Raw genomic sequence first — 18,468 nt, forward strand, 5'->3', positions numbered from 1 at the left:
GGATCAGGGTTGTGGGGAGAGTGTCACTATAAAGGGGTAGCACATGGATGTTTCTGTGTGGGCACAACAATTCCGCATCCTGACTGTGGTGAGATTTACGGGAGTCTATATATGTGATCAGGTTTCTTATAACGCTACACTAAAAGAAAAGGTTCACATAAATTAATGCATGCAAACACTAGTGAAAACCAAATAAGGCCTATCGTTTACTTAGTGCACTGTACCCATGTCATTTTATTGGTTTTGATTATGTGTTATGGTTATGTAAGATACTGTCACTGAAGAACCCAAGTACAAGTACTCAGGAACTTTGTACACTTTATAATTTTATGTGAGTCTAAAATTATTTCCAAAAACTTAGAAAAATCATATATAAGGTTATTTTCATAAACTACTTTCAAACTTGAAATACACCCTAATTTGTTAAATTACATTTATAAATATATTCCTTTTTCTTTTGCCTGAAAGAGATGACTTTAGAACCTAAGAAATCTAAGAGCTAATGATACAATGATGCAAATAGGGCACAGAACACCCCTGCATTTTGTACATTAAAATTTAATGTGTTGAGGATAGCCTACTTTAAAATGATGGCCTCACTGAGAATATGGTTCAAGGTTTCCTGCCCCAAAATGGACATCAGATGTAGAAGATTAAAAAAAAAAAAAGATGTAGAAGATTATACTTCTAATGGAAAACTCAGGTATGCATCGTTTTCGTGAGGCTTCTTTCCTTCAAAATTTCTCTGCTAGCTACTCCACATTTAGTGTGTTCATAAGTTTTCTGTCTGTAATGAATTTATCAGAAATGAGGCAGAATGTAGCACTAAAATTCATACTTACTGCCATTTTCCTTCAACATGAATTTCACACAATTATTGAGGTTTTAATTCCAGGCAAAGGCTTTTGCACAATCATATCATTGCTACTGTGTGTAAGCTCGCTGGTAGGATCTATTATGATCACTGATGGGACAGGGTCTTTATTCCCATAGGAGGCTTTCCTATTCTCTCCATTCATAAGCTTTATCTTAATATATACTTTTCATATATGTAATTACCTAGAAATGTTTCCTCAGAACTTTTCTGCATTGAAGTATCAGGGTTTTTTCCTGTTGTGACATATGATATGAGGTAATTGATCGCTGAAGGCACTAGCACATTCTCTGCATTCATTGAACTTCATTCCTGTACAAATTCAGTATTTCCCAAGGGTGAAAATCTAGCAACAGGCTAATTGATCTATACTGACTATATTCAGGTATGCTGGGAGCACACTGATGTTTAATGAGGTCACTGAACTATCACAGTTTACCCCCTGTGAGAGTTCACTTGTAGGTAATGAGTTCAGATTCTCTGCAAAGGCTTATGTACCTTGCTTGACTTACACATTTCTTGTGTGTATTGACAAGGCTTAACAAATGAAAGGTGTTGTGAAATCCATAGAGTCTTTCTATGAATTCTTTGATGTACGATGGCTGCTGACTTGGTATTGAAGGCCTTCTTCCATTAACAGTCTACAGAGTTTGCTGCATAAATTCCCTGGGAATGGGATTACCACAGTCAGTACACATGAAGTTAATTCTGCGTGAAATCTCTGATGTCGTACAAGGCGTATTTTCCTCCTGAGGGTGTGACTATATTCATTGGGTCACTGGGGTTTGTTTCCATTATGAGTTCTCTGATGCACAATAAGATTTCTCTTTGAGGAGAAGGCTTTTCCACAGTCACTACATATAAAGGGTTTCTCTCCTGTATGAGTTCGCTGATGAACGATTAGACGGCTTTTCACAGTGAAGCCTTTACCACATTCATTGCATGCATAAGGTTTCTCTCCAGTATGAATTTGTTGATGTAAAATGAGCTCAGTTTCCATAGCAAAGCCTTTCCCACATTCACTGCATATGTAGGATTTCTCTCCTGTATGGATTTGTTGATGTACAATGAGATAGCGTTTCATGGTGAAGCCTTTTCCACATTCACTGCATGTGAAGGGTTTCTCTCCAGTATGAGTTCGCTGATGTACCACAAGATTGCTCTTAAAGGCAAAACCTTTTCCACATTTATTGCATATATAGGGTTTCTCTCCAGTGTGAGTTCGCTGATGTAACATCAGTCCACTATTCACAATGAAACCTTTCCCACATTCACTGCACCTGTAAGGTTTCTCGCCAGTATGTGTTCGCTGATGGACGACCAGCCGACTCTTCAGGGGGAAGCCTTTCCCACATTCATTGCAGATGTAGGGTTTCTCTCCAGTGTGAGTTCGCTGGTGTATGATAAGCATGCTCTTCACGGTGAAACCTTTTCCACATTCGCTGCATACATAGGATTTCTCTACTGTATGATTTCGCTGATGTACAATGAGATTACTCTTCCTGGGAAAGCCTTTGCCACATTCGTCGCATACATAGGGTTTCTCACCTGTGTGGGTTCGCTGATGTTCAATTAGTCGACTCTTCATCGTGAAACCTTTCCCACATTCATTGCATATATAGGGTTTCTCTCCTGTGTGATTTCGTTGATGTACAATGACATAGTGCTTAGTGGTGAAGCCTTTCCCACATTCACTGCAGATGTAGGGCTTCTCTCCAGTATGAGTTCGCTGGTGTATGATAAGCATGCTCTTCCCGGTGAAGCCTTTTCCACATTCGCTGCATACGTAGCATTTCTCTCCAGTATGATTTCGCTGATGCACAATGAGATTCCGCTTACCTGGGAAACCTTTTCCACATTCGCTGCATACGTAGGGTTTCTCTCCAGTGTGAGTTCGCTGGTGTTCAATTAGACGACTCTTCATGGTGAAAACTTTTCCACAATCATTGCATAGAAAGGATTTCTCTCTTTTATGAATTCTCTGATGTTCATTGAGCCTGGACTTTCTGGAGAACACTTTTGCACAAATATTGCATCCATAAGGTTTCTCTCCTGTATGAACTCTGTGATGATCTGTGAGCTGAGATTTCTTAATGAAGGCTTTTCCACATTCACTGCATATATGGGGTTTTTCTATTTCATGAGTTCTCTGATGCATAATGACTTGGGACTTACTGCTAATAGGTTTTGCACTTACAGGGAGTTTAACAGCTGAATGAAAATCTTCATGCTTATCACACAGAAATAACTTCACATCTCCACTGAATTTAGTAGAGTTTTTAATTTCATAGCTTTTGCTCTGGTTGACTAAACTTAAATTTGATTTCAAAGTTTTTATATAGAACTCAAGCATATGATTTTGCCTGGAAGGAAAATGATTTTTGCTTTGAGGAACAGTATTTCCAAATGCATCATTTTTGTGGTTTTGTTCCATCCCTTTCAGCATTCTTGGATTTTCCCAGTGACCTTGCAGGTGGTTATGAACTTTGCTAGGTTCTAGAAGAAAAGAAAACAATGAATCCTTTCATAATCTTGTTTTGAATATAACTTTAAAAAATTCTTTCATGTTTCTTAACAAATGGCACATTACTGACAACCCTATGATAACAGTATAAAATAAATGCCACAGGGTGCCTGGGTGGCGCAGTGGGTTGAAGCCTCTGCCTTCGGCTCGGGTCATGATCCCAGGGTCCTGGGATCAGGCTCCGCATCAGGCTCTCTGCTCAGCGGGGAGCCCACTTCCCCTTCTCTCTCTGCCTGCCTCTCTGCTTACTTGTGATCTCTGTCTGTCAAATAAAAAAATGAAATTTTTTAAAATGCCATATATAAATTTTCCTTATCTCTTATACATTGGTAAAATCATAGTAATATAAACAAACCAAAAGGGAAAAGCAGTAAGTATAAATAAGGTTATGCATCTGACAATGTATGTAGATTTGCTGCTTTCTAACTAGGATCTCACAAAACATGCATAAATAGTAAAAACAGAAGCAAGTCATTGTTGGCAGCAAACGACAGGGTTGGAGGAACACCATTCCAGAGAACTTGGAAAAACACCAGATCATAAAGGGAGAAGAGACCACTATCCAGAACTATGAGGGTTGCATTTGTTCACTCCAAACTGTTTCCTGAATGGATCCTGTGTACAAGGCACTATGCTGGTGTTTGGAATATATAAAATATGCCTCACTTTCAGTGATCATAAATCTAGTTAGGGAAAACCAAATGATGAAGAAAAGAAAAAAGAAGGGAGTTGGATATTGTGATATGTGATTGAAGGAGCAACGGAGACTGGAAAGTGGAGGGAATCAGGATATGCCTCCATAAAGACAAGACATTTGAATGATGAGTTCAGTGGAGAGTGGTTAGTGACAGTGAGGAATCTAGGATTTCCCTGCTAACCATATGGCCTGGGTACCTACCACTGGGTAGGTAAAGGCATGTCAAATGGAGATGAGGAATATTGCTGAAATTCAGAATGTATAGGGAAAAAGCTGTGTTGTAGAACATAAACTTTGTGAGGATTACTGGGCAATGTAGTACAGACATCGAGGTCTGGTTGGAGGTGTAGATGGAGAAAGCAGTGTTGAAATGATAACATACCTGTCCTCAAGAAAAGAAGACTGGGTGAAAAGTTGTGAGAACACAGATGATGAAAGATGGTTGAAGGCACAGGAGGTTTTAGACATTTCAACACTTGGACTGGGGATTCTTTAAGTTCACCTAGAGAACCCAAAATCTGACTAGGGACATTGGGGAACCATGCAAATGGAGGTGTATGAATAAATGCATTTGTTACCTAGCAAGTAATCAAGTAAGGTCTTCAGAATTGAAAGTGACCCGAGACAGACTCTTGCATAGTAATCCTGGTCCTCAATTGGCCTTTCTGTAGACCACCACCAGACTAACTTTCCACAGACATCAGTAAGATTTAGTGAACACCACCCTTAGCCTGGCTCTCATGTTATCATACGTTCCATCTACACTGAATAGGCTGATCATGACTGTAGGAAATCTGGCAGCCAGACAGTGTATTGGGTAGCCATTTTCAGAAGCTGACATGCTACTGCACAGGATATAGAAACTGTCAAGCTAGTGACATTCTGCATTCAGTATGGAAATCGTACCAAGCTTTTCCCATTTCAGAGTCCCCGATATGCTGTTCCCTCACTTGCCAGCAGCAGCATCTAGTTCAGTAGCTCTACGTTTGTGTCTTGGTTGGCAACAGGTTGTACGAGAGGAGCAACTTCCTCCTCTAAAACCAAGGTGTGTCAGCTTTACCTTCAGTTTTTCTTATAACATCTAGCTGTTACTCCACTACCACTGTCCAGGTGAAAGGTCATAGAACCTAGAGCTACAAAAAATACAAAACCGGGGCCCCTGGGTGGCTCAGTGGATTAAAGCCTCTGCCTTCGGCTCAGGTCATGATCCTGGGGTCCTGGGATCGAGCCCCACATCGGGCTCTCTGCTTGGCAGGGAGCCTGCTTCACTTCCCCTCTCTCTGCCTGCCTCTCTGCCTACTTGTAACCTCTATCAAATAAATAAATAAAATCTTTAAAAAAATGCAAAACCAAGCACAGCCCTCCACCATGCTACCTCAAGTACTCACATATCAAATCCAGTCATTCAGGCAACAAAAGTGCACACCCTCGTGAATACTCCCATTTATCCATGTGTCCACTCCACTGATTCTCCCATCAACTAATGCTAATTAGTCTAATGCTGCTTTCGTCCAGCCAACTTCAAGCCATTCCGAGTAGTCAATACCATGCCTTGCAGTCTCCTATTTCATGCCTTCATTCCTAATTCCCAGTGGCATCTTCCTAATTCAAAATGTAGATGTCCTTTGTATATATCATGCTGTCGTTCAATTCTGACGATACAACCACAAGCTCTATTTCCTTTTTATTTCTAAATTAGTCCCTTTATTGTTTATTTTTATAGTTACCTTCAGTTAAGATTTAATTTCACCCAAAGAGAGGTCTGGCCCTTGCCATTGCCTCCAGGGAAGTAATCTCTAGGCCCTCACAATGTCCTACCTGATAGGAGTTCCTTTGTTTGCCTGGGGCCTTTGGACACTGGATACTCTAACAGTGTGGTTTATGAAGGAGACTTTGGGCCATGCCATGTCAGTTTCAACCTCTGAACCCTCAGAGGAGCTGGAGACTATAGGAATTAGTCTGATTTCTGGTGGGGCTAAAAACTAAAGTTCAGCCATGTAGGCAATGGGTGAGTGAGCTCCAGTAAAACCACTGGATGCCAAAGGTTCAAGTGAGCTCCCCTGGTTGACAATACTCTTTGCATATCCTCACACACCATGGCTGGGAGGAGGTAATGCTGGCCACGAGTCTAGAAGCACTATGTGCTTCTAGAATTCCACTGCTGGGTGTATGCCTAAGAAAATGAATGTTCATAGCATAATTTATAAAAGCCAAAAAGTGGAAAAACCCAATGTCCATGAACAGATGAATGAGTAAATAAAATTGTGGTATATCCATACAGTGGGAATAGTATTTGGCAATAAAAAGGAATGAAGTACTGACACATGTTAAGGCATGGAAGAACTGTAGAAACTTTAGGCTAAATGCAAGAACCCAGACACAAAAGACCAAATATTTTATGATTATATAAAATATCCAAAACAGTCACATCTCTAGAGGTAGAAAGTTGATCAGTGGCTGTCCAGAGCCTGGAAAGAAAAGTTTCTTTTTAATTTTTACTTTATTTTTTTTTAATTTTATTTTTAAGTAATTTCTATAACCCCCAGATCAAGAGTCACATGCTCTACTGAGTGAGCCATCCAGGTGCCCTGGAAATGATTCTTTTCAAAGTGATGAAAATCTTCCAAAATTGCTTAAGGGGATGATTACATAACCCTATCAATGTACTACAATGCACTGAATTGTACGTGCTAAGTTGGCAAATTATAGGTTATGCGAATTATTTCAAAGCTGCTTTTAAAAATAGGGAAAACAAGGGGTACCTGGGTGGCTCAGTGGGTTAAAGCCTCTGCCTTCACTCAGGTCATGATCCCAGGGTCTGGGATGGAGCCCCGCATTGGGCTCTCTGCTCAGCCTGGAGCCTGCTTCCCTTCCTCTCTATCTGCCTGCCTCTCTGCCTACTTGTGATCTCTGTCTGTCAAATAAATAAACAAAATCTTTTTAAAAAATACATAAAAATAAAAATAGGGAAAACAAATGATTTAGAGAAATGGGAAGACCTTGGACAAACCAAGGGAAAATCGGAAATATTAACCATACAAAGGAAGCCATCAAGGCGGGCATAAGCTGATTAGAAGTGATGTAGAATGTAAAACCATCTTTTCTAGTGAAACACTGAACAGCAAGAGCAGAGACCTTTAAGACAAGAATGCTATAGCTGAGAGCAGTGTGGACGGGGTAAGGTGTACAGTACAAAAGGCGAATCTGATGCTCAGATGAGATAGAAGGGGATTGTCAGTGGAGGGAAGAGGATTACTTCTCCTCATGCAGGGACTCAGAAATCTTGGGCAGGTAAAATACCCACAACACTACACAGTATGTATGAGACACCAATTTGGAGTCTCTTCCAGACAACAGAAAGAGCTTAATTCATGAGTCAGAAGGAAAGCCTCAAGTATTAGGAATTCAGCAGAGAAAATGGAAAAGAGTTGGAAGAATCTTGAGTGGAAGGGAAAGCTAGAAAGGACTGATGCCCCGTAAGAGACCAGGTTACTGTGATGGCACAACACGGGCTGGAGCCGGCCATTGGAGGACAGCTGGCATTTCCCAAGAGCCAGCCGGGAAGGTACCATAGTCAGAAACAGTGTGAATTCATACAGCTCTTTCGGAGTAAGGTCTGGGGGATGGGGGGTACGGATTTCACAGCCAGGGTGGCGGAAGGAATAGGGACACACACTCTGACAGGGTACAAAGAAAGGGTAATCCACAGACTCCATGTAAGAAAACTAGGCAAACCAACAAAAATCAAGATGTAAAATGAAAAAAAGCAAGGATCAGATATCAGAAGAGAAAAAAAGAGTTCAACTTCCCTCTAAAGACCTAAAGGGAAAGTTCTGCTATGGGAGAAAGATATAAGCAGCACTGCTGCCAGCCTTCTCTCCATGACGAGGGCGACTTCCGGTTACCAGGGTCCCGGTTCTCACTCACCCTGCCGAGTTCCACTGGGGACTTCCTCCTGTTTCGCCCACGGTTCCTCCCCTCGTTCCAGCCTGGAGAGTGCATCTGGCTTGCTGGCTTGATACCCTGCTCATGGGAAAGAGAACACTTGGACTCACCAAATCTGGCTGGGGTCCGTCAAGATGGGGGAATGCTACATTTGAGGGCCTGAGACAGTTTTCACATCTGCAAAGCAGAGGCTTGTCTCTCGGGAGAGGGCACATATGACTCTGTGAAATAATGATGTGGATTTGGTCTTTGTACCCGGTTCCTGACACAGAGCTCCTAAGGCCCTTGTAATTTCCTAAGTGACAGCCATGATAGGAGCATCTTCTGTTAGAGCATTTGGTCTAAGTTCCCGTTCCCGACATAAGAACTTCTAACACCCCTAGATTCTCTAGAGTGATGTGTGTCTTTCTGTGAACTAATGACTGGTGGCAGGGACCCCTGTAGGGCTTGAGCGTGGTGGCTGGTTGCCACAAAAACCCTGGCAGGATGAGAAGATTAGAACCATCAGCTCCCATCCCCTGCCCCTGCCACTGGTAGACTGAGTTAATCATGATTTAAGCAATCATGCCTACAGAATAAAACCTCCATAAAAAGCCCTAAACCACCAAGTTGGGAGTTTCCAGGTTGGTGAACACACCTGAAGGGCTGGGAGGGTGGGCAGACCTGGAGTGGTCATGGAAGGTCCACACTCCTCCCTCCATACCACGCCTTATACAACTCTTCCTTTGGGCTGTTCCCAAGTTTTATCCTTTATAATAAAATAGTAATCTTAAGTAAAGTGCTTTCCAGTTCTGTCAGCTGTTCCAGAAAATTGCCAGGCCTGAAGGGGGTTGCAGGATTGCCCAATTTATTGCTGGACTGAAGCATGGGTAACCTGGGTAGTGGGCACCCAGCAGTGGCCACTGGCATCTGAAGTGAGAGCAGTCCTGTGGAACTGAGTCCTTAAGCCTGTGGAGTCTGAGGCTAACTCTGGGTAGTGGCAGAACTGAAATGAATGGCAGGACACCTAGCTGGTCCCTGGAGAGTTGGGAGAACTGGCTGTTGGTGTAGAAAAACCCCACAGATTTAGCACCGTTTGTGCTGGTAGTAAGAGCAGGTTGTAGTACATCAGACCCTTGTATCATGTGCCCAAGGAGGCACTAAGACTCTGCCAAATAGAGCAAAGCAGTGCCTCTGGAGTGTAAGCAGCTGAGAATGGAAAGGCCACTAACTGGGCACCCTCTGAGTGACACAGGGGAGCTGTCCTCACCCACTGACACCAGGTTGCTGTAGTTCTCCAATATCACATCCCGATACAGGCCCTTCTGGGCGGGGGCCAGCAGCTGCCACTCCTCCCAGGTGAAGTCCACGGCCACGTCCTCCAGTGTCAGCGGTTCCTGTAACAACACGTTCCTGTTACATATAAGTGTTTCTCTTTCATTGATTCATAAGAAGTACACAGGAAGTTGTTCTGCTAATAGTAACTACAAAGCTGAGACCAAGTCTGATGTATATGTTGTGGTCTGCACGTTTTTAAAGAAATTCTCTGACACCAGCTGGGTAGCCTAAAATTCAACTCAGTTCTAACACAAGCTACCTGGAGATAGTGTCACATTTCATGAGTTCAGTCCCACAAGGCCACCTCTGCCCCCACTTCAGACACCACCAATCCAAGTTCATGTTGTCACCCAGGCTTCAGACTAACCGGCTATAGATTGGAGGTCCCAATGACTTGAATTTGCTTGAGCGGCTCAGAGAACTCAGTTTACTTACTGCATACTAGTTTATTGTAAGAGAATATTATAAAGGATACAGATTTCATCCAGATCAAAGGGGTCCACAGGGCAAGGCATGAGGGGAGGGGTGTGTCACCCAGCACCCATGTCCACCAAACAGGGAGCACTCCAACTCACACATCTTTGGAATTTTATGGAGGCTCCATCACACAGGAATGGCTCATCATGAACTCAGTTTCAAGCCCCTCTCCCCTCTCTGGATGATGGGGGTATCACTGAAAATCCCACACTTCTAACCATGGGTTGGTCTTTCTGGTGACACCCCACCCCCAGGAATCCACCCAGAGTCATGCCATTAGAACAAGAGATGCTTCTATCACCCAGGAAATTCCAAGGGATTTAGGAACTCTGTCGCAGATGAGATCAAAGATCAAATATTTGAACAAAAGATGCCAATGGTACTCTTTTCACTTAGGGAATTACAAGGATTTTAGGAGCCTTGTGTCAGAACTAGGGGCAGAGTCCAGTGTATGTTTTTTGTTCTTTCATAAAAGGTTAGCATCACAGATACACTTATGAGATAATCGGTGTACTGGAATATTCATTTAAAAAATAACCAAAAAATTGGGGCGCCTGGGTGGCTCAATGGGTTAAAGTCTCTGCCTTCGGCTCACGTCATGATCTCAGGGTCCTGGGATGGAGCCCCGCATCGCATCGGGCTTTCTGCTCAGCAGGGAGCCTGCTTCCTCCTCTCTCTCTGCCTGCCTCTCTGCCTACTTGTGATCTCTGTCAAATAAATAAAGCTTTAAAAAAAATAACCAAAAAAATGAAGCAGACACACAAAAAGATAGAAAATGTAAAGGAGAATTAATAAAGACTGAGGATAGAGTGAGGCCTATACATAGTTTTTGGGAGCAATTCCAGAGAATCGGAGAAGCAATGCAAAGATCTCAGGACCGAGAAAACTTCAGAACTGACCGAACATCCTGCAACACAGACTTAATCAGCAAGCAAAACCCGGCAGGAAATCCAAGTCTAGACTCATCAATCTGACCGCATAGAACACCAGCAGCAAAAGTCAAACTATGAAAACAACCAGAAAGAAAAGACTCATTACCAACTAAAGAGAGATAAAATTTAGTGAAATAAAAACAATAGAAGCAGGGAAAATGTTGTGATAAATCTGTATTTGGTCTTTCCCTGGTTCCCAGCACAGTTTCTTAAAACTGTTGGACTCTCTGGAGTCCTAAGTGTTTTCTGCATCCTGACATGATGACTAATGGCTGGGGGCCCCCTGCAGAGCTTCAGGATAAGAGACCTGAAAGACCCTCAGCAGCCAGGGAGGAAAGACGGACTGGACGACCAGCGATTTAATCAACTGTGCCTGTATAAGAAAACCATCATAAAACCCCCTACACAATAGACATGGGGAGCTCCCAGGGTGGTGAACACATTGAGGTGGGGGCAGGGTGGTTCCCTGAGGGAGGACCTCCTCACCCCTTCTTCCTTCCCTGGCCCTGTGCATCTCTTCCATTTGGCTATTCCTGAATTGTAGCCTTTACAGTAAATCAGTAAATGTTTGTAAAGTGCTTTCCTGAGTTCTATGAATTGTTCTAGCATATTACCAACACTGAAAGGGGAGTTGTGGGAACCATCAAATTTACAGCTGGTCACCACAAATATAGGTAACAATCTGGGACTTTTGGCTGGCACCTAAAGTGGGGGCAGTCTCATGGAACCAAGCCTTTGGCCTGTGGGATCTGATGTGAACCCCAGGTAGTGAGTATCAGAATTAAGCTGAATTGTAGGACACCCAGCTGGGTGGGTAGGACACCCAACAGATTTGGAGAATAGTAGGTCTGACTAAAATAAACACATTTGGTGTCAGAGCTTCTGTGAATAAAAAACAGATCAAGAGTGTGGAATGTCTTCAATGTCCTGTCCTGTGGTCATAAAGCTTATACCTGAATGCTACCAGGGAATGAATTGAGACGGGCTTGTCAATGGACCTGCCATATCAGGGAAAAACTGATGGGAATCTATCCCCACATCATTGAGAGATTACACAGAGATGAGAACAGACTTGGTAAAGCCTGCAAATTCTTAACACTGTTGATATTATCACATTCTGATTATTTTATGTGACATGGAGACTCATTTGGAAAAAGGAAAATTTAGGTTCATACCTAATATCACACTTGAAAATACCTTTTCCCTGTTTCAAGTTAACCATAAAACAAAGGAACCTATGATGTTCATGTCATAATCCAAAATCCATATAAAAATAATAAATTTTGTGAAAGGAAAGAATTAAAACATCTGTGTTGAAAAAGATATCATGGACAGAGTGAAAAGAAAAGTGACAAGCTGGGAGATGTTTTTTATAAACAAAATAAAGGACCAATACACAGTGGTTAATTCTCATTAACTGGTAAGAAAAAAAATGTTTTTCTAAATGTAAAAAGCATTTTGCAAGAGAAAAAAAATCCAACTGGCCAACAAGTAAATAAGGATTCCAATCTCAAAAGAAGGCAAAAGAATATTGGACCATTCCGACTGTTGAAAATTATGCAATCTTGGGGCACCTGGGTGGCTCAGTCAAGTTTCTGCCTTCAGCTCAGGTCATTATCTCAGGGTCCTGGGATCATGTCCCACGTTGGGCTCTCTGCTCAGTGGGGAGTCTGCTTCTCCCTCTCACTCTCCCTTTGTGCTCTCCCGCTCTCAAATAAATAAATAAAATCTTTTAAAAAAGAGAAAATTTAGCAATCTGATCCTGTCCTATTAGCACCGGGAAAGATTTCAGGCGTGGATCATGCATGCACATACCACTTAGGAGGCACTCACTAAATGCTTTACATCGTTTAACTCCTTTTGCTGAGTATGATTACAGGCAAACGAATTTTGTAGTTAATAGTCACCAATCCGTTGCAGTTATTATTCCTTCAGACGCTTGAATGATAGCATCTTAAATCAACAAATTATGTCCTTTGGAGTATGATTCCACTGATACACAAAATGTCATGATAGTTGTGTTTACAAACACAAATATACATAAATCTAAATACATTTCTACATGGGCACATGTATACAGATGCGCACACAGGTTCAGTGACAGCAGGAACACACCAAGTTTCTGCTGAAGTGGTACGAAGCAATGGGGAAAGGGGACAGAAAGAGGGCATTTATTTTTTTGCCCATGTATACTCCATCATGAGGATTTTTTTCCTTTAAAAGGTCCTCATGAGAAAAAAATAAGAAAAGATATTCATGGGGAGCTTCTGGGTGGCTCCATCACTTGGGCGTCCAGCTCCTGATTTCGGCTCAGGCTGTGACCTCAGAGTGGTGGGATCGAACCCTGCATAGGCTCCAGGTTACCTGCTCAGAGGCTGGGATTCTCCCTCTCCCTCTGCCCTGCCCCCCACTTGTGTGTTTTCTCTCTCTAAAATAAATAAGTAAATAAATAAACAAACAAATCTTTTTTAAAAAATGATACTCATGAGTCATTTGTGCAAATATAGGAAACAAAAGCAATAAAGGAAGAGTACGTAAAAATTAGATCTTAAAATGGAAAAGGATAACACATTTTCTGGGATAACATGAAGTTACACAGCAAACACTCCAGAACCTTATAACTCAAGCTCCAACCAAACAAATTTTCCTGCAACTATCTAACTATCTAACGCCAAATCTGTAATTTAATGCCAGTTCAGCCACCCGTTCATGAAGCCTTGCATTGGTTCCCTGCAAAAATTGTGGTCACTGAGTTTCCTTGGCCTATTCCCACAGAAGACCCTGAGGAACTCTGTAATAGCAGTAGGAAGTCTGCTGCTGCCCTTATTGGAAAGCTACTGCTCACAACACTGTCCACTCCATCACCTCTAAGAATATAACATTTTCCTTGAGTCTTCAGTGCCAGAGGAACCATTCTGCTTTCTCCTCATGGTCACTACATATCACATAACATGATTCTCTCATGTGGGTTTCACACACAAGAGATGCAGTGTGATGGCCAATGTAAGCCAGAGGATTCAGTTACACGTGGTGTTCCAATATTCATCATTTACTAGGAATCATAAGAACACTATGGTCTTTTCTATATATATTTTTTTAAGTAGGCTCCATGCATGGAACCCAGTCCAGGCCTTGAACTCATGACCTCAGATCAAGACCGAGCTGAGATCAAGAGCCGGACAGTTTACCAACTGCACCACCCAGGTGCCCCTGAACCCTATATTCTTCCTTCTGCTTTGTGACAATGTTGGAGTTAGATTCAAACTTTAATTCTCTGTAGATACTGAACGGATTTTTACAAGCCTCTACACATCCATTAGGGAACAAAAGAGAGAATAAAACAAGACAAAAATCACCTGGGCATTGATCATTTTCTTCTGTTTTGAGAAATAGCCAGCAACTCCAATATTCTGTCTTTGTCTCTTCTGGATATGCTCTAAATTTCTAGTTAGAAATCTAGTCACCAGTCAAAATTGGCCCAGAGATGACACTATCTAGGTCCTGGGGCCTCCTTTTTCTTCATTCATTTCTTGTCAGGATCTGTGGGCCAAAGAACAAAATTACTTTCAGCGTTGCATTCTCTCTTGCTATCCGCTCACCTTAACACATGGTCCCAGTATTTCTGTCTCTTTATTCATTCCCCAGAATTCGTGCTTAGGCATAAGACTCTGAATGTGTAGAGATAACAAGGATGGGGAAAGTGGCAAAGGAGAATCAGAACAGAACTATGCCTCCCTGGCAGGTAATTTTCAGATCAATTTCAGAAATGAGGCCATATGGACAGTGAGGAACAGCGAATTTTTCCTTTAAACTATGTTGTTCTCCTACCTCTTTTAAAAGTCATTACATACCCTGTCTACATACACTTCAATGTGAGGAACAATGAGCACACCAAAAAAAGGGGGAAGGAACAAATTAAAAAAAAAAAAAACCTCAAAAATATAAATACTGGGAAAACAGCAGTCTTTACATACATAGGTAACCTGAGAGGAAATATCCAAAAGAATACACAAAAATTACAGAAGGGTAGACACAGAATCTTAAATAAAAGGCTAATTAGGGATGCCTGGTTGCCTTAGTTGGTTAAGTGGCTGCCTTGGGCTCAGGTCATAATCTCGCAGGCCTATAATCCAGTTCTGCATCAGGCTACTTGCCCAGCGGGGAGCCTGCTTCTCCCTCTCCCTCTGCTGCTCGCTCTGCTTGTACTCTCTCTCCAATAAATAAATAAAATCTGTTGAAAAAAAGGCTAATTAATTTAAAATCTGAATCCTTCATCTCCCCCCAAATCTTTCATTTCTGCAGGTTCAAAGGGATGGGCTCATGCGGGGGAGCCAAAAGAAATTAAGAAATTATATGGAGGACAGATTTGGGCTTGAAGCTTTTGAGAAGTGCTAACGTTCAACAACTCTGTTCCAGGAGCGAATATGAGCCCAAAGCACCAAGCAACCAGTGTTCCTGAACATGCACGCCTGTTGTCACACAATCCTGCACAAAAGACATATGATACCAAACCCAGACCAGCGATACACATACATGGACCTCCCTTAATGGTTCCCCGATCACTGAGCTCCAAATTATTCCAGATCCGCGCCAAACGCCGCCTTCACTGACAGACACCACCCCGCCAGCTGTCAATCACCTACAAGGAGAGTGACCCGCGACGACTCTAAACCCTGACTTCAGGACTCTCGGTAGTTGATCTGTTCAGACATTCCATCACTGACCACCAAGGCCCCCCACGACTGACCCCAAAGACATCTCGATTACATACAGTACAGACTCCTCCGTGCTCACCTCCAAAAATACACCCGCCCCTGGCTACCTTCACGAATTTAAGGGATCAACAACTGACCCAGAGGCCGTTAGGCCGCCCCTCTCCTCCCCAACCCTTCTCCACAGACTGACCTACACGCGGGAAGGAGTCTCTCCTGAGCCTGCAGCGACCTCTTCAGGGCTCAACTTACTTCCCTAAACTTCCTTCGCTCTAGTTCCCTCATCCATCCCCTTTTCCCGGGAACACCTGACTAGGGTCAGCGGCGTTTCTGGCGCGTTTCTATGGAAAACGGATTACGGGTTTCCGGCGCTTCCTAATGAGGTCATACAGCCGTGCGCCCGTCCCCTGGACGCCCTGGGGGCCGCCATCGTGGCACACCTGACGTACAGGAGGCGCGGCGGCAGCGTTTTCGCGGTGACAGGATGGTGAGCGTGCCGAATCCCTCGTGCTTTCTGGCCCCTCAGCTCTTACGGGAAAATGGGGAGACGTTTAGAGGCTCGAGTTCACTCAAGGCAGACATTACATGGGGATCATCTTTGAAGCGGCAGGGCTTCTCGTGGTAAGGGACGGGGAACGGCGCCAAGTATTCAAAAACCGGGAGCCCTACCCCGTCTAAGGGGCGTGGCTCCTACGGCTGGACGTCTCAGCAAGTTGGGAAATTGAAATAACCTCCGTGCCCCTCAGTCTCGATTCTCATTGAGAAGAGGTTCAGAAGCCGTGTCAAAATTTAAGCAGGGTGACAAGAAAGCAGTCTCGATTCTCATTGAGAAGAGGCTCAGAAGCCGGGTCAAAATTTAAGCAGGGTGACAAGAAAGCAGGCAGTGCGCTGTGGCCGGGGAGGGTTGCGCCCGGAGCAGGTTCGCGTCAGCCCGGACGGAGTTAGGTGTCCGGGCGGCGCAGCACTAGCTGCCTGGGAGCTGGGCAAGGGTTCTTCAGGATGCAAGGGTGCACGGTTTGGAAAAGTGAGATGATACGGGTTGTGCGGCGGTCGCAAAGAAGTCTGAAGCCACGGACGTCGAGCCTGTTGCCAGCCTCATCCCAACCATGCCCCTTATCCACTCTAGGCAGCCGCTTGTCATTAAAGATTAGACTGCGACGTATTCATGAAATGAGTCGTGGGTGTACTCCTCCCCCACGCCCCCGCCGCTTCTTTCGCACAGCATAATTGCTTTTGGGCTGTTTCCAGTGTTTTGGATATTGCAACAGGAAATCTTACGAACATTCATGTGTAGAAAATAAAATGTCCACAGAGAACTGATTTAGCACAGTACTGTGCCTCTGCAGCACCAAGCCGCCTTTGCCAGCCATTTGCAGGCCTACTACCCTTTTCTAGCCCTGCTCCAGTTCATATTCGCCTCACTCTCCTGAGGAACCAGAGATCTCTAGAACACAGGTTGTGGCACAGACACCAGGTTAACCTGTTTGCTCCCACTGTGTTCAACCCGGTAGGCCATCATCATGTTCAGAATCCACCTGATAAAGTCACATAACCACAGGTCAAAGCATGAAGTCAGTTCTTCATCGTTACCATGCAGGCCTAGTCTCCTACCTGATACTAAGTCTGTACCATCTCGTTTTCATAAAGCAGGCAAGGTGATCCTAGCAAAACACAAATCAATCATGAAAATTGTCCTGTTCTCAATTACCTAATGACTGCATTACAGAATCAAATCTCAAGTGCTGACATAACCAAATTTAGGTGCTTAAAAATATGTGTTGAATCCCTCCCCCCAATAATCCAGGGGTGTGTGATGAAAGATAAGTCAACTCCTGCATAGCAAATATCCATTTCTTCTTCTCTAACCAGGATTCAAGGTTTGTTTTTTTTTTTTTTTAGCAAGATACCTTTATTGCATCAAGAGAAAGACTGGGTAGAGGAGAGAAGACAAGAGCCCCAGTCATAAGAGGAAGAAAGAAAAGGAAGATCACACGTGCAGTGAAGCGGGTTACGGAGGAAATGGGAACTATGAAATTATGGCAATGTTCAGAGGTGATAGGGCTGTGAACAATGTAAAGGTTCTCCAGTACTCTCAAGAGGAATCTTGCCTCCTTTCATATGCTAGCTTTCTTCCACCTTAGACTGAGGTTCTCATGCCTTTTATTTTACTTATCCTGGGCCTCCCATTCCTCTTCTGCTCCCCCCCCCTTTTATAGGTAAACATTTATTCTAATAATGCACATGTACACAAAACGTTTTTTTGACAATTCTGTTCTTTTAGAACTGCCTTACAATTGCTCATTCTTTGCAAAGATAGAGCTTTTTCTTTATAATCCACTCATCTTCATCTTCCAAGTCAATATATAATTATTTTTCTATACCACACAGGATATGTGACTCTATAAAGCAGCACCATGCAACACTCTTCTGCGATAATGAAATGTTCTACATCTATACTGTCCAACAGGGTAGTCACTAGCCACAAAAAGCTACTGAACTCTTGAAATGTGAACCCTCAATACTGAACCCTTAATACTTAATACATTTTCAATTTAATTTTGATTAATTTACATTTAAATTTCCACATGTAGCTAATGGGTACTGAAATTAGTACAAAACTGTCAAGGAATATATAATCAATGTGGGGAGATAAGACATGGGCATTTTTTAAAAAGTATTTGAATCTTGGATTATTTATACATCTTTTTTCTTTCCAAGGTTTTATTTTAATTCCAGTTAGTTAGACTTTGTGGTGTGTGCCTTCCTATATGTACTACAGCCATGGAGTTTCTCTCCCCAGTGAATTCTCTCGTCTTTAGTGAGCTGAGACTTCCTGATGAAGGATTCCCCACCTTCACTGTATAAGTGCATTTCTCCATTTTGTGAGTTCTCTGATGCTTAACAAATGGAACCTTAGTGCCGATGGGTTTTCCAATTTCAGGCATTTTTGTATGAATTTGCTCATATTTTGTAAGGAGAAAGAATTTCCT

General features: G+C 42.9%; 1 protein-coding gene and 1 long non-coding RNA gene across 2 annotated transcripts in view; one reads left to right on the forward strand and one right to left on the reverse strand.

The window, feature by feature from the left end:
• Nucleotides 1-15,808, reverse strand: part of LOC122911747 (zinc finger protein 432-like) — a 34,964-nt gene extending 19,156 nt beyond the window's left edge. The window contains 5 exon segments of the mRNA XM_044256744.1: nucleotides 1,666-3,370; nucleotides 8,023-8,118; nucleotides 9,290-9,432; nucleotides 14,123-14,306; nucleotides 15,672-15,808. Coding sequence (XP_044112679.1) covers nucleotides 1,666-3,370; nucleotides 8,023-8,118; nucleotides 9,290-9,432; nucleotides 14,123-14,130 — 1,952 coding nt within the window. The 5' untranslated portion in view covers nucleotides 14,131-14,306; nucleotides 15,672-15,808.
• An 86-nt stretch (nucleotides 15,809-15,894) lies between these two features.
• On the forward strand, nucleotides 15,895-17,567 carry LOC122911751. Its single transcript, XR_006385509.1, has 2 exons — nucleotides 15,895-15,965; nucleotides 17,378-17,567. It is a non-coding gene; the product is annotated as an uncharacterized LOC122911751 (long non-coding RNA).
• The last annotated feature ends 901 nt before the right edge of the window (nucleotides 17,568-18,468 follow it).

This window comes from Neovison vison, chromosome 7 (genome assembly GCF_020171115.1).
Source record: "Neovison vison isolate M4711 chromosome 7, ASM_NN_V1, whole genome shotgun sequence".
NCBI classification, from domain to species: Eukaryota; Metazoa; Chordata; class Mammalia; order Carnivora; family Mustelidae; genus Neogale; species Neogale vison.